Genomic DNA, 16,748 nt, shown 5'->3' with positions numbered 1-16,748 from the left:
GGTATTCAAAAAGTTACTGTGCAGTAAGAAATTTGTAAAATGGCTCTAAAATTTTTGCTGGAATAGGGTTTTTTTTTTGTCTTTAAATATTTACAATAATCCAGTTAAAGCGCAGTATGTGAGAATAATATAATCTTTGAACAAATGAAATGCTAATTTAATAATTTGCATTGTATCTATGTAATTCGTGGTGAATTAACATTATGTCAACAATCAGTATTGAAGCAAAATACAAATGAAAAGAAATTTAAATGTATGAAAATGTTTTTTTTTTAAATTTAAATTAATTTAAAATTATAGGATCTAATTGATTTTTAATGACCTTTATCTGGATCTTTCATTGCATTCATCTATATTATTGCCTTTTTGTAACATTGATAAACATTTTCAGAACTTTGTTCCTGCTTCAGATCATTAAATTCAAATATTTTTTAAAATAGTTGAAACAATTATTATATCAAAAAATTGGAAAAGTGCCAATTTTTATGGCATACATACTTTCTTTAATTTTAAACCTCTGGAATATGTAAAATTTTTAGAATAAATAAATAAATAAATGAATTAATTTGTCTATATCTACATAGCTATCACTAATACTTTACATCTCTTATTTATTATACTATCATCTTATGTAGTGATAAAAATTTTCTTGGTCTTTCTTTTCAGGCTGGCACTTTTAAACTTATTTATTTTAACATCACCAAACGATTGCCTAAATAATTGGGCTATAATTCTGCTAATTTAATAATTAATACCAAGTAATTTGCTACTAGAGGTAGACGCTAGGCACCATTTCTTATCCAAATTAATAATTATAATTTAAATAATTTATTAAATAATTTAGAATCATCTGGAAAAAAAACTGACCTGGGGCAAGGCTTGAGCCTGCAATTTCCGTTTGCTGTGCGGTGCACTTGCCAGTTGCACCATCCAGACACCAAGCAAGCCTTCATTTCCAGATGTATTTAAATTTAGATATAACCTTATGTGGTTAATCATGGCACTGGCTTATATGTATGTATATATAAATAAATAAATAAATATATATATATATATATATCTCATCAGGTATATATAGCTCATCAGGTAAAATATTAGCTAGCTGAGTGCTGTTGTGGAGTTTTACTTAGTCCATGGGCATAGGAGTTGTCCCCAGCTTCATGATTAACCACCTTAGGTTATATATAAATTTAAATACATCTGGAAATGAAGGCTTGCTTGGCGTCTGGATGGTGCAACTGGCAAGTGTACCGCATGGCAAGTGGAGGTCGCAGGCTCAAGCCCTACTCCAGGTCAGTTTTTTTTCCAGATGATTCTAAATTATTTAATAAATTATTTAAATTATAATTATTAATTTNGCTTGCTTGGGGTCTGGATGGTGCAACTGGCAAGTGTACCGCATGGCAAGTGGAGGTCGCAGGCTCAAGCCCTACTCCAGGTCAGTTTTTTTTCCAGATGATTCTAAATTATTTAATAAATTATTTAAATTGTAATTATTAATTTGGATAAGAGATGGCAACTAACATCTACCTGTAGTAGCAAATTACTTGGTATTAATTATTAAATTATTGAATTATAGCCCAATTATTTAGGCAATTGTTTGGTGATGTTTCTATATGCATATTGGGCTTTGTGATGTTTGTTATACATATTTATTTAATTTAACATTGTATTAGCATAAATTTTAGTCTTAATAGATTTAGTTATTTTTAATGATATGTTTAATAGACAGTAAAAATATTATAGGTTTATTTTTTAATTAGATTACTTTAGAGAGAGAGCTTTATTTGCCTGTGCAGTGGTATTTTTTATTCTTGTAAATATTGTATTCACATTTGGCAAATCTTGCTTCTTTGGATCCAAAACTGTTTCCTGTATTATTTCAGATAGATAAGAATTTTTATATATTTTCTTGTTAAAAGTTTTTGATGAACAAAAACAGGAAGAACCTTCAAAATTTACTTTCTTACTGACATCAAAATCCATTGATCATACATCTAAGAAAATTAATTGACAGATTTCAGTCATAAAAGAAAAATATATTTTATGAAATTATGAATTTGATGGGAAATTCAGTCTTGAGACTTTAAAAAGATTCACAATATATGCTTTTTAAGATTGATAACTATTAGGAAGTTATCAATTTGCCATTTGGTTGAAAGAAACTGTTCTGTTTTACAAAAGAGTTGATGTTTATAAGATTCTTATACATATGACACTGATGATTTGATTAACAAGACTATAAAGACATTAGCCTGCTGATTCTGCAGATTGTTGGTCAAATCTGGGTTGGTTGACTTGGAAGTTTTTATGAATGAGTTGACATGAATATTATGGGTCTTTACTAATGATGCAATGAATAGTATATTCAGCCTCAGGCTGAATATCGAATATCTGACCAAACTATTCAGCTTGATTAATGCATGTACAAAAATTGGCGTGCAAACTGCATTATGGCAAGGATTGCAGACCTTGCTCTCTATTGGCCTGCTGTCACTATGCTTCGCCAATCATGTTAATTCTTGACAGTTGTAGCTGACAGACATGATCGTCATGGCAGTATGTGATAAGTGATGATATCAAGTATGGGTAACAATGAAATGACCTAAATGTATAAATAAGAGAAAAAGAACAGAGAAGGACCATGAAGTGAAAATATGAAAATAAATATGAAATTGAGTTGATAACATAAGTACTTGATAAGTACTTGAGCATGAAAACTTTAAAGAGAAATGACGATCCATTTGTCTGGTGGGCTACACATAAATCTAAATTTTCCCGAATGTTGAGTCAAACTGGCTGCTAAGTACTTATCAGCTCCTGCAAGCAGTGTGTATTCAGAGAGGCTTCTTAGTGAAGCAGGAAATGTATACAAAGAAAAGAGGAACATACTTCTTCCCAAAAATGTGGAAAAGTTGATTTTTTTGCACCATAACCTATCACTTATTAACTTCAGTTATGATAAATAATTTTGTACAATGAAACAAAAAAGTTAATTTAATTTTCGAGTTTATAATAAGGGATGATTTCATAAAAACACTTTACAGATCATTGATTATTATTATTTTCACATTTTATGACCTAAGTTTCGATTTAATGTGCCCACGCAGTAAAAATTTTCATACAAACTTTTTACCTTTTTACACCCCTTTAGGGTTGAATTTTGTAAAATCTTTTCTTAGCATGCCTAAACTTTACAAAAGGAACACACACTCAAATTTTTAAGTTTCTAGCACTGGTAGTTTTGGCTCTGCGTTAATTATCCTATTGGGACTTTTTCTTTTATATATGAGTATATAGATGACTAAACTACATAATAAGTATGTAGTTTTCATTTGATTTGTTACTTTTTTTTGATCTCTTAAGAAAATAAGTTAGTTATATTATTTTTCCTTTGATTTTTTACATAAATAAGCAAAAATTGTGCTATCTTGAACTTGAGATGTATATTCAGCATTTATAAAGGTTACCAAAATGATTAATTTACTGTGTTTTTGTTATTTCTTACTCCTGTTTTTAGGTATTCGGTATTTGCTGAATAGTGATTACATATTAGGTATTTGGCTGAATAGCGAAACATATCGAATAGTAATCAAATATTCATTGCATCATTGTTTACTCTGCTGCCCTAATGTGAGTATGGTAGAACCACAATGGACAATAAAAGATGTCCTCTCAGAAAAACTAAACAGTAGGTTGTCAATTTAATATGCTTTAGATTTAACAAATGAAAATTTCTGTCCTAAAAGAAAAATTAAAAAAAAAAAAACTCTTTCTTCTGCAAATAGAGCATGTTAAAAGATTGGATCAATGAGTCAGCTTTATTAGTCAACTAGCAGACTCCACCATACGTTGTTGTGGCTCAAAATGTATCTATTATAAATGTATAACACTTTCCCCAGGGGGGGAATTTTTTGAAAAATCCCTTCTTAGTGTACATTCTCTTGATGTACCCTATTAAAATGCAATCAAAAACGCAAAAAAACGCATCTGAAATAGTATAAATAGAAGCAGAGTTCATTACTGTAAGCCTTAATCCTGTCCATCTCCCCAGTGTGGGAAATTCAACACATATATTATTATAATTTTATAATATATACATATTATAAAATTGCTTGTCCTGACTGACTGACTGACTGAATGAATGACTCACTGACTGATTCATCATCGCCCAGAGCAAACCGCTTAACCTAAAGAGGTGAAATTTGGTACACAGATAGGGTACGTCATGGAAACGCACACTAAGAAGGGATTTTTCAAAATTCCTCCGCAGGGGGAGAGGGAGAGCATTAAGGCTTAACCGGAAGAATGGCTTCTACTGTACTATTTTAGATGTGATTTTTTGTTTTTATCTGTGTTTTAGTAGGGTATGTCATGGGAATGCACACTTAGAAGGTATTTTTCGAAATTCCCCAGCAGGGGGAGAGGGAGAGCATTAAGGCTTAACCAGAAGAACGGCTTCTACTGTACTATTTCACATGTGATTTTCTGTTATGTTTAGTCTTCATTAAGTACTTAAGTGTATTAAATTAATAACCTTTCAGACATTGTTATAAATATTTTTATATATTTTGATTTTTTAACCAAATGTTCGAACCTTTTTAAATTCAAATTTGTTATTGCATATTGGTTCGATCATAGAATGATTGTAAATGTTCCAGAAAATTGATCAAATTGAAAATAGTTTGTTTGATTCTCAGCAATTCTCATCATTCTCAGCGGTAGGTGTTATATAACAATTACTATGGTTGTTGAAATATTGAATATAAATGGGGTTTGCTTGCAAAACCTCTGCGGGCAAAGTCGCAGGTAACAGCTAGTATATTATATAAAAACACGTGTGCATTCGAATGCAGCATTGTGTCAAAATTTCAAAGGAATCGGTAGGAAGAAACGAACATTACATTTTTATTTACATAGATAGATAGAAGATGATCTGCTTTAGTTCATCCTCACAGAAAAGCAAACTTAGGGCGTCATACTCGTAGCGCCATCTGTTAAAAGCCTTAGCCCTAGATGATATGTTTGAATTTATATGAATGTTTACGGAATAATATACACTCTATGTGCACCCTGAAGTTCCATTCTAAATATTGGTGAAAGAATTTTTGAAATCGGATGAGTAGTTTCGGAGATTACCCGCTACATCCAAACTTACAGTACTTACTTACTTACTTACTTACTTACAAACATTACCTTTTTATAATATAGATATTTATTATAATAATTTATCCATTCTTATATATTATAAAAACATTTTAATACATTCTGTACTTTTAAGCTCATTGTTTTTTGTGGGGTGTGGTAGCCCGGACGACAACCTTGTGAAGTTGATCTTTCGGTTAAAGCTTATGACTTTCGCTTTGCCTGCAATCTGTCAGGATGACGCGAGAAAGCCTTTTCCTTATGGGGGTAGTGGTTTGCTGGACGCAGAGAGACTCACACAGACTGAATCTCCAAATTTAATGCATTTATTTGTATGGAAAATCATGCTTACAATGAATTATACCAATGACTGGTCAAAAGGCGTCCATCACTGAAGAGGAGCTCTCCGGATAGTCCGTTTTCTGATTATATAGGTTGGCACAGATAAAAATGGAGAGAATCCGCTTCCTGAGGGTCATAGGTAGAGGCTTGGAGGTTGGAGGGATGGAAAAATTGGCACTGGGAAGTCGAGTCCTAGTCCCTTCCGTTCACTTCTTGGGAGATTTCTGGGTCCTCTGGGTTATTCCAGATCCATTCTCTGAAATCATCATTCTTAATCTCCAGCTTGCATCCTCCCCATGTTCTTGGAATTTCAGGCTTTTATAACCTTTTTTTTCCTGAAATTTTGAGGTTTTGGTTGGTTTAAATGATGGTTCTCTGTAACTCTATTGTTCCCTTGGTCTGTTGCCAGGGATGCAATTCGGGCTGCGGGGTCGCTGAACATCCTTGGGCCGTTCCCCTCCTGAGTTGGGTCAAGCCCTTTCCCGGATGACGGATTCGTAAATTTTACCTAATGTGTATTTTTCTGTCCCGGAGAAGACATAGCTGTCTTAGCCGCCACCCCCTCTATGGGAGTGTCAGCAGGTCCCGCTTTGAACTCTCTGTAAGGTAACCATCCAAAGTTACCCCGGTAGACAATCCTCTTTCCTTCTCATGATTGATGATCGCAGATCTGTCAATTAGGTCTGGAATGCGAAATTAAATCGTCTCGCACCCCATTCCTTGGTCACACCAGTCCTATTTATGTAATAAGTCACTGATTTATTGACTTTAGCTCGACAGCAGGTTCCCGTCCGGGGGGTGTTGTTCCAGCCTCACATTTTAAAATACATTTGATTTAAAAAACTTTTGAGAATAGTGGATGTCCCTTCCTTTTAGTCGACAACTCTTGATTCAGCTAACAGATAATAGGTCTGCTGAATCAAGGGTTGTCGACTAAAAGTATACAGCCTCTAGTTCTACTGTTTTACATAAGAAATATTATAAATTAGAAGTTCAGACTATTTACAAAAAATTAATTTAATTTTTGAGTCTATCAATTAATCTTTTTCATGCACCATAGAAGTACACCTTTTACATTGATTTGAAGAAATCACTTCATAAAAACAATTAACAATAGGTAAATATTACATTATTAAAAATGATCAGACGTCAGCCTTTCACTTTAGGTTCTGACGCCTATAACATTAAAAATCAAAGTAAATCTTCTCACCCAACTGTCAAATTTATACACTTTGTATCAGGTTCAAGCCCTCTAGTGGTGGATACAAGTTATCTTTAATTTGCATGTAGTTTCAAATCCATGATGAACTCAGGATATTTTTCTTCTAAATTATAAATTAGAAGTTCAGACTATTTACAAAAAATTAATTTAATTTTTGAGTCTATCAATTAATCCTTTTCACGCACCATAGAAGTACACCTTTTACATTGGTTTGAAGAAATCACTTCATAAAATCAATTAATAGGTAAATACTGTATTACATTATTGAAAATGATCAGACGTCAGCCTTTCATTTTAGGTTCTGACGCCTATAACATTAAAAATCAAAGTAAATCTTCTCACCCAACTGTCAAGTTTATACAAAGATACAAAGAGTATAAATTTGACAGTTGGGTGAGAAGATTTACTTTGATTTTTAATGTTATAGGCGTCAGAACCTAAAATGAAAGGCTGACGTCTGATCATTTTCAATAATGTAATACAGTATCTACCTATTAATTGTTTTTATGAAGTGATTTCTTCAAACCAATGTAAAAGGTGTACTTCTATGGTGCATGAAAAGGATTAATTAATCCTTTTCATGCACCATAGAAGTACACCTTTTTCATGCACCATAGAAGTACACCTTTTACATTGATAGACTCAAAAATTAAATTAATTTTTTGTAAATAGTCTGAACTTCTAATTTATAATTTGGAATAAAAATATCCTGAGTTCATCATGGATAAGAAATATGTTTAAATCTTTAGAACAGGGGTGTCTAACCCGCAGTCCAATGCAACTGTCCGCAAGTTCCAATGCAGCCCAATAAACATGTGAACAAAACCAACAAATGTTTAATTTTTTTATTATTTAACAGCATAAACTCAAAAAAGAAGTTTCACAATGCTGTAAACTTTTATTCATATTTTATTTTTGAGTGGAAAGGAAATATTTTCAAATACTTGGAGATGAGGAAAAATTACTAAATAATGCTGGAATTGTGACTCAAAGGATTATAGACCCAAATTTGGGGAAAGGAGAGAAAGGACAAAAGATAAAAAGTAGTGAGAAAGGTTAAATAGATCTTCTATTATGCAAATATTGAGCCTTAATTTTCCAGCCTTTCTCACTTTATCTTTTGTCCTTTCTCTCCTTTCCCCGCATTTGGCTCTATTTACCTCCTTTGAGTCACAACTTCAGCTTTATTTAGTATTCCTTCCAGCATTGCAAGATTTGGCTACATTGCACTAAATGTGGCTACTGTTTTTTAATTTGATGTAAAAAATATCATTTGGCACTTTGGCTACTTTTTGGGCTACATATTATTTATAAATATATTAGTTGAATAAAAATGCACAAAACAACCATATATATATATTAGTTGAAAAAAGCAACAAAACACCATTTTAAAATGGTGTTTTGTTGCTTTTTATTAATTAGAGACTCAAATAAAACAAATATTTGTGTTTTTTAAATAAATTTTCATTTGTCTCTTTATATTAAATATAATAAATGAATTTATAATAAATGAATAATAAATAATAATAATAAATGAATTTATCTATTTCTAAGTAAAAATTGAAAGTGTCTGTAGAAGTAATTTTTTAAAATATCTTTTTTCGTGATAAAGTAATAGACATGTTAATCCTTAAATATACTTGTATATTGGGCCACAAGTATATATTATATATACTTGTGGCTTAAAACTCCTTGACTTCTTCCAATGCGGCCCAGAGAAACAAAAAGGTCGGACACCCCTGTTTTAGAAGAAAGATTTGATGAATATGATGTAATGTTTCTGGCACAAAGATAACATTGCACTAGTAAAAGTACTTCATTCAAGAATGTAGCCATTAAGTGGGATGAGGTTTTTATATTATTATTATTGAACACTTTCTCATTAAGATAGACTGGCTAAAGAAATTTTTACTGCTATGAGAAATTTGATAAATAAAAAATGCAAGGGATTAGTCATATATGTATAGGTATGATCTTTTTCTTGATGAGAATCTACATAATTTATTTTATTTATTCCAAACATTTAAAGTGTATTTAAAATTTGAAATTAAAAATTATCTATGCAGTGAAGAACATTGATAACATTTTAAACAAAAAAGAATATAAATATAAGAATTGAATATTTTATTTTGACTACAAATAATACAATTTATAAAAAATTAACCTTTCATTATGTATACTATTATAGGTTGTTGGGTTGGAAATCATCGTGATTGTAGCAGTGAAACACCTTGCATGGAGACTCGTAGAGAATCAAAACTACAGTTATTCTTTTGTTGTTGCGAAGGAGATTTATGTACAAGACATATGAATCCATCCTCCCTTATTCTTTTATCTTCAATGACTGCAGGTAATGTGTTATTTGATTCTGAATCTTTGTTATTAAAAGTTGGATATTAATTAATTAAACCAAATTTTTGATATTGTTTGCATTCTAATTTTTGAAATTATCATAATTAGTTTTGTTTTGTTTTGGCTTGGTTTCAAGTTTAATGTAAAATCTTGTGAGGACAAAAAGGCTAAATTTAAAAACTTACGCCAAGTTTTATATAGTTTCTGGATACAAATTCACTGAGTTCAGCATTAATAAAGTTTGATGTGCAGAACAAAACAGGTAGTACCGAAGAGCATACAACTCAAACGCAAGGCATTCCCGGTGTGCCTACGAGGGATGCTTCCGAAGGTAGAAAAATCCTTCTTAGCTAAGCTGATCAGGAATAAATGCAAGTGCCTCGTGGAAGCAGAACTACAAACTTATCAGACGCATCTGTAATTCTCTAAAGCGTGTGACCCTTCTATGCTATATATTGAATTAGGAAAAATACGGAGCATAGCATCTAATTCTACGCAGGTGATAAGAAAGAAATTAAGTGAAAAACTTCAATGGTTAATGAGCTCGTCACATATACAAAGAAGGGTGGTAACAACCACTCCGTATTATAATTATATGGAAGAAGATGTGCCCATTGAAGTGCACAGCATACTACAAAGGAGACCCAAATATATCTCCCCCCCTAATAATACCGACGTTAACTAGTTAGTCCCAGCGGCATTAGCAGCATTTGAAATCCTGCCAAGCAGCAGCCACGTATCCACAAATGGAGTTAGAAATCATTACAAAGCTTGCAGTGGCGAAGCAAGCGTCTGGTGCGCCTAAATGCCATGTGAACCATGAAGCAAGTAAAACAATTCCTAGCTACGAATAACTTGAGGCTTCTGGTCTCTGATAAGGACAAATGATTTGTTCTGTGCAAGGAGGATGATTTTGTCTTTAGAGCCAATGAGTTCCTATCACAATCACAATCACAGATGATAAACAACGATCCAACACCAACAGTACTGTGAAGGACAAAGAAAATAATAGCTTTACCAGGAGTAGCCTCGACTTTAACTTGGTGTCTTGATCCTCCCACCAACGTAGCATGCCTCAGGCTATTCTTTCAACCGAAAACGCATAAAGCAAACTGGCCGTTACGCCCAATGGTAAACAAGAGATTGCATCCTACATATTTCCTAGAAAAGACTCTCGCAAAGTTTTTGTGTGAACTTCTTCCGGAATCTCCATATGTTACCCTGTTGTCTGTAGCTGCCAAGTCCACCATTTGCTTCCAAAATGAGTGGTACATATGAAGATTCCTATACTTTCTAAAAGTTGGATGTGGTGTCCTTATAGCCATCTGTACCTGTTTTTGAAGCTGTAATACTTGCCAACTCCTTGATCATCAAAAAGGGATTTAACATACAAGTGCTAGACATACGTGATGTGCTGACATTCATCACTGAGCACAATTATTTCCTTTTCAACAAGAGCGTCTACTTTCAGAAGCGAGGAGTTCCTATGGGCTCCCTGCTATCTGCAGTCTTGGCCGAGCTCGTCATGAGAGAAATTGAGTGTAGAATTTTCAACTCCCCTCTTATCATCAGTTATCTGTGTGTATACTTACATTATGTTGACAATATCCTAATAGTATGGGAGAACACAGAGGAGGAGTTTATCAAATTTGTGCAGCAACTCTCAAGCATATACCCTACTATCAGTTTCACTTGGGAGAAGGAGCATGAGGAATCAATAATGTTCCTGGATCTGTGTATACAAAAGTCGGTGAGGGCCGCAATTTGCTGTTCATCACAAATCTAATGTGTTACCGTATATTATCCCGGCAGATGCTTTCCAACCGTCGCGGTACATCAATGCTGCCATTGCTGCACTCGTTAGAAGGGCATTACTGCTTCCATTGATGCAGCTAGCAACAAAAATTGAATTAGACATCGTCGGATTAGCAGTATCTCTCGCTGGATTCACGCATGGCAAATATAAACATGTGCTCTGTAAGGTAAAGTAACCACGCTGTACAGAAAAGAAAAAGCATCCGTGATCCAGTTGTCATTGCCGTATCTTGGACCAAACTCTACACGCATCAGCCGTATATTTCAGCGGTATAATTTCATACTGCCCATAACCTCCTACCAAACCTATGCAGATGTATCTGCAATGATCGGGACAGGCTGACCATTTTAGAAAAGTCAGGGGTTTACACAATACACCTAGAAAATCCGGCAACGGGAGCTATTACAAGATACATAGGAGCAACAACAAGAATGCTCGCCTCCCGCCTTGCTGAGTATCAGGACGATGTAGCCAAAGGAAGATGTTCTACAGAGCTCACTAAAAAAGTTCTTGAGCAAGACAACAACCCGTTATGTCCCAGAACAGTAATAATTAAATGCTGCAACAATCGAAGGTTTGTGTTCATCTGGGAAGCACTTCTCATGGCTACTACAGAAGCATGAAATGTTCCCACCCTCAATCTACCCGGGGTGTGGATTGCCTTGTATTGGCATCTAAAAAACGAAATGCGCCTGACATCGTATCGCCAATGCGGTAGCATTTCCACGCATGCGCCGCTAGCATTGTAAAAATTTAAAGATTCGAACATATCAAAAATTATTTGCACGTTCTTAACGAAATTTCTGGACACCTGGTTTGAATTTAAATATTTTGTTCCTTTGGAACATTCTGCTCATTTGTTTCGTTAAAATTTGTTCATTTCACCTGAAGACAACAGTTATACACTCATCGAAAGTGCTTATGTTAATACTAAAGGAACTTTATTAACGCTGAACTCAGTGAATTTGTATCCAGAAACTTGAGGACAATTTCTTCCTTCCAAAATATTTTTCAGAACAAATGTTTCAGCAATTTTACCAATAAAATTCAGGTCTACAAAATTAAAAAAAATTTTTCGAAAAAAAAATATTTAAAATATTGAATTTATATATTTGTTTTTATTGCAGTAGAGGATATAGTTAAACCAATGTTAACCTAATACAAAGTGCATATGGTACTATATTTCTTTTTGTTAAAGAGGATTTTATCATATTGATAATCACTGTACTGAGATTTGACTATTTAATAATAAAAAGTGTGATGCAACCTTTGCATAATTTTTTAAGTGTGCTCTGAGCCCATAAATAATTGAGAACCATTGTTTTAAAGAACACTATAATCTGCAAATAGCAGACACCATCGAGACCAAGAAGTTTGTCTGCTATTGGAAAGTACTGTACCGTACATACCAGTGGCCATACTGTATTTTAATGCAGTCGTCATATAGTGAAGAGTATGATATATTACAAAAACATCAAATTTTCATTAGGAATATGAAAATACCAAAAAGTACACGTAGCATATATAATTAAAAAATATATACAGTATATTCAATCATATGTTGAATTTACTAATTGTAGCTGTATATTCATTCAGTGAATGGTTGTCTCTTTAATCCGAAATAATTCTTTCGGTAGACTATCTTACAGCAAGTATTATACAGCACTATACAGTATATTATTTATCTCTTCAGCTTTAAAAATTATATTTTAATTGAATTCTAAAAAGAAATAGATTGAAAAGGATACTTTAATTAAATGGAATATAAAAATTATGACAAAACTAACATTGATTAATTATTAATTCATCAAAAATGATCTAAGTGGAAGTAATGAAAAAGAAAAATGAAACTGTTATTACAAAGAGAACGGTGGACGAAGGTTGGTTTAGCAGTGAGAGTTTGAATGTTGAGTTACAAAGCCACTTCAAGGTGTGGAAAGTGTATTCCATATTCTTGCATTTATAACATCATTTATGATCTAATCAACTAATAAAAATTGATATAGTGATTTATCTGCTTTATACTTATCAAGTAGGTGTAATTTTTTAAACATTTTTACTTTTTTCAATAACTGATTTATTAAAAATTACATTTATAACTACCACTCCATAAACATTTAATTATGATAGCAAATTCTTCTGTTAAATTACAACTTTTCTTATCCCTATTTACATCATTTTTTAGGTTCCACTAATAAAGTAAGAGGATAAGGGAACAGTAAGAAACAGACACTGAATTACTGCATTCATATAACAGGTGTTTCCTAAATTTTGCAGTCCAGTAACAGCTTTATCCATTTGCATTTATTTCTTCTCCAATTACTTGTATTGCATTGTCTTTCCCTTTCCCTATCAGTTCTCACAGTTCTATTAAAAATTTCACTTTAGCCACCACAAAGCTGTTAAGATCATAAATTATGTCATAAATTTGAGAAAACCGAATATCTTCATACACTATAAAGTGGCTGGCAAATCGTCTTTGTAACTCGACTTTTGAACTTTCACCAAATAAATGTTGATGTCATAATATTAAAACTGTTTTTTTTTTTTCATTATTACTGTACTATGGTTCTTGTCAAATGAATGAATAACTTTGGAAAAGTTTATGGTTTTTTGGTACCATAAGCTTAATTCCAACAATAAGACAGAAGTTTAATAACATTAGTATGTATGATGATAGTGATTGACAACGTAACCAGATTAGTCTTCTCTAACAGATAAAGAATATTGTTTGGCTTTTTACAACCTGTCTTCTTCCCCTATTCCTATTTTAAGCCAGTCTTTATTCAATGCTTACAGTCGAAATTTGTTCCCTGAAAGAGTACTCAAACTGATTCTTTGTTTTTGTTTTAAAAGATTTCATACATAATTAATTGTTTCTGAATATTGAAGGTGGGACTTTCTGTTTTCATGAGGTAGGTTATGGCGTTCGTTGTTTAGAGTGTCTGTTATTTAGAGATACATATTATAGATGTCCTATTTGAAGGGTCTGGGGATTGTAAAAATATCCATTAAGTAGAGCTGTCTGCTATTCAGGAGTGTTATTGGAGATTTCACTGTACGTATATTTAGAGAGGGCGTCGAGTCGGCAGTTGGGAGAGTCGTGGTTAAAGTGAGCTCGTGCAAATCGTGCAGTATTTCCGAGGATTTTATCTCTAACCTGTGTTGTTATACATTTTTGGATTCGGCAAGACGTAAGGAATACAGTGGTGTTGGAATTTTGGAAGTGTGACCCTTTTTTCGGAGGTTATTGGAAGTTGAAAATTCAGGATAATTCGGATCGTTTTTCCGGACGACGGAAGTTGATCTTCCGGAAACGGCAACGGGGGACCATACCGTATGCATATGTGAGTACTGTATTAAAATTTGGAGGTCTAGGACCTATTATTTTAGAAGTTATTTAACTTTTCCGAGAGGATAGTATCGGGAATCGAAGGCCCGCATCGGGCTAGGGAATTATTAATCGACGAAAATTTCGACGGTTTTAGTGTGTCCTACGGTTCAGTAACTTTCGTTAAAAATTTGGTTTAAGAATCTTTTTAACTTGATAAGTTATGACAATTTATAAAATAAGAAAAAAATCAGCTTTTCCACCACTGTACTTTAAATAACGATTTTTATAACGGCCGTTACTATAGCAACGGTGATTGACCGGAACACCTGTTGCTATTTGCCAGACCATCTGGCGATATTAAAAGTAAACAGGAAGTGACTTGGATAAAATAAATTATCTCTTTATTTAATAAGATAAATTAAAATAAGTGTTTTAATTAAAATTATGGATGAAAAAAGGAAGGATTTGATAAAAGAATTTAACAAAGACACAAGTAATATTATAGAAGAATTACAAGATTACATCGAAGATAATAGAAATGGCAGGATGTCAACTCCTGATCATTATAATATAATAATGAATTCCATACAGAAAATAGTTAAATTAGCAGAGATAAAGATTATAGAGATAGGATCAACAACAAGGTTGGATAGAGATTCCCTAGGGAATCTAAAAGAGGAAATAAAAGAAATTGTACAGCAAAATAACGAAAAAACACTTCAGATGGTTGAACAATTAAGAGAGGAAATTAGAGAAATTAGAAAAATGAAAGAAACGGGGAAAAGTGAAGAGGAGGAGAGGTCTGATATAAAAAGAGAACTAGAACAGTTAATTACAGAGAATACAAAGAAAACTATAGATGCAATAACGACAGTGCAAGGGGATATAACAGAATTAAATAAGAGCTACTCTAAACCGATTAGTGCGCAAACACAAAATACAAGTTACAGCGAAATACTTAAATTGGGGAGAAAACAAACAGATATTGCTCTTCCTACGCCAACACCCCGTTACTCAATATTGGTTCATAGTAAAAATAAGAAGAAAACATCTGAAGAAATCAAAAAGATAATGGTTAAAAATGTCAACCCTACAGATATAAATATTGGTGTCAAACAGATGAGAATGATTAAAGATGGAGGGGTGGTAGTGGAATTAACAAGTTCAGAAGATATGACAACATTGAAAAAAGAATTAGATAAGATTAAAGAATTGGAAACGGTTGAGAGGAAGAAAAAACTGCCAACTATAAAAATAGTCTCCGTCCCAAAGGATATTGAAAAAGAGGAGCTCGTACATAAAATGTACGAACAAAACATGTGCTTATCAGAGAACTTATCTGAAACATTTGTAGAGAAGCAGATAAAAATAAAATACTCAATTCCTCAAAAAGACTCGACACTACAGACTTGGATAATGGAGGTTTCACCCATGATCAGAGAAATTTTAATAAACGAAGAAAAATTGTACATAGGATGGGTTAGGTGCACAGTTTACGACCACATAACAGTGATACGATGCTTTAAGTGTTTGAACTTCGGACATTTTGCGAAAGAATGCCAAGAAAAGGAACAGGTGTGTAGTCACTGTAACGGTGCTCACATCTATAAAGATTGCGTCAAAGAGGGGCCAGCAACATGCATAAATTGTGTAAGAAACAGTCTAACAGAGGTAAATCACAACTCAATGGATAAGCACTGCCCAAGCTACGTGAAACAACTCCGGAAACTTCTTGGAATACAACGACAATAGAAGATCATTGTAGAAGCCATCGAGTTGATGGACAGCAGTATGTCTTCGACCTACATGAATGGTGAATATGATTCAACAATTAGAACAATTGATTGGAACCATCAGACTTTTCATAGTGGCCGAATTGACCACTACACTGGACACATCCAATTATGTTAACCACAAGTTGTGGTTAAATTGTACATACTGTATATACTTTTTTGGTGTTCAATTTTCTTTGTTCTTCTGTTATTTTAAGTTTATATTGTCGGGACCAAAATTTTTTATGTAGCCACTGCCAGTTGCATCTGGCTTTTTGTTAAATCAATTTTAAGGATTCAATAAATGCCCGATGCGAGGCGCCTATGGGTCCCATGCCTTCTTTCACACTTTCCTATCTTCCTTTCTTTTCACACTTCAAACCTCATGCTTTCTCTTCTTTCCTACTTCCAAGGGCTAAGTCCGTCGCTTAAAAGACGGACAGCTCTCTAATTCTCTTTTTAAAGATGTNTGTTGCACTCTTGTACGTAACTATCCTGTGGATAAAAGAAAAGACCAAGAGCAAGAAGAAAATAGTTGTTTCAGCCAATGTAAATAATATATATATATATATATAATAGTTTTTGTTCAGAAATATCTATAAATTATTCTATAAAATAAGAAAATTCTGTTTTATCAGCCAGATCGTAGTTTCATATCGTAAGAACACCCTTCTGGATGATTGTTCTTCACTTTGCTGTTCGAAAAAGATGAACATTAAGTAATAAGAATATAAATGTATTTTCTCACTAAATTTAGTATTGTAG

At 33.1% G+C, this 16,748-nt stretch overlaps 1 protein-coding gene across 2 annotated transcripts in view; it reads left to right on the top strand.

Annotated features, from left to right (window-relative positions):
- Positions 1–16,748, top strand: part of LOC111625691 (activin receptor type-2A-like) — a 94,757-nt gene that overhangs the window by 19,886 nt on the left and 58,123 nt on the right. For both annotated transcript variants that reach the window (XR_002756767.1, XM_023368901.1), the window contains exon 3: positions 8,898–9,059. Coding sequence is in view for 1 of the 2 variants with exons in the window: in XM_023368901.1 (XP_023224669.1) it covers positions 8,898–9,059 (162 nt within the window). In the remaining variant the exon portion in view is untranslated. The remainder of the gene's footprint in view (positions 1–8,897; positions 9,060–16,748) is intronic.

The sequence above is a fragment of the Centruroides sculpturatus genome, unplaced genomic scaffold (genome assembly GCF_000671375.1).
Source record: "Centruroides sculpturatus isolate CEXI.00-Female unplaced genomic scaffold, Cexi_2.0 scaffold78, whole genome shotgun sequence".
NCBI classification, from domain to species: domain Eukaryota; kingdom Metazoa; phylum Arthropoda; class Arachnida; order Scorpiones; family Buthidae; genus Centruroides; species Centruroides sculpturatus.
Note: the sequence above shows the minus strand (reverse complement) of the source record. Positions and strands in the feature narration are given on the sequence as shown.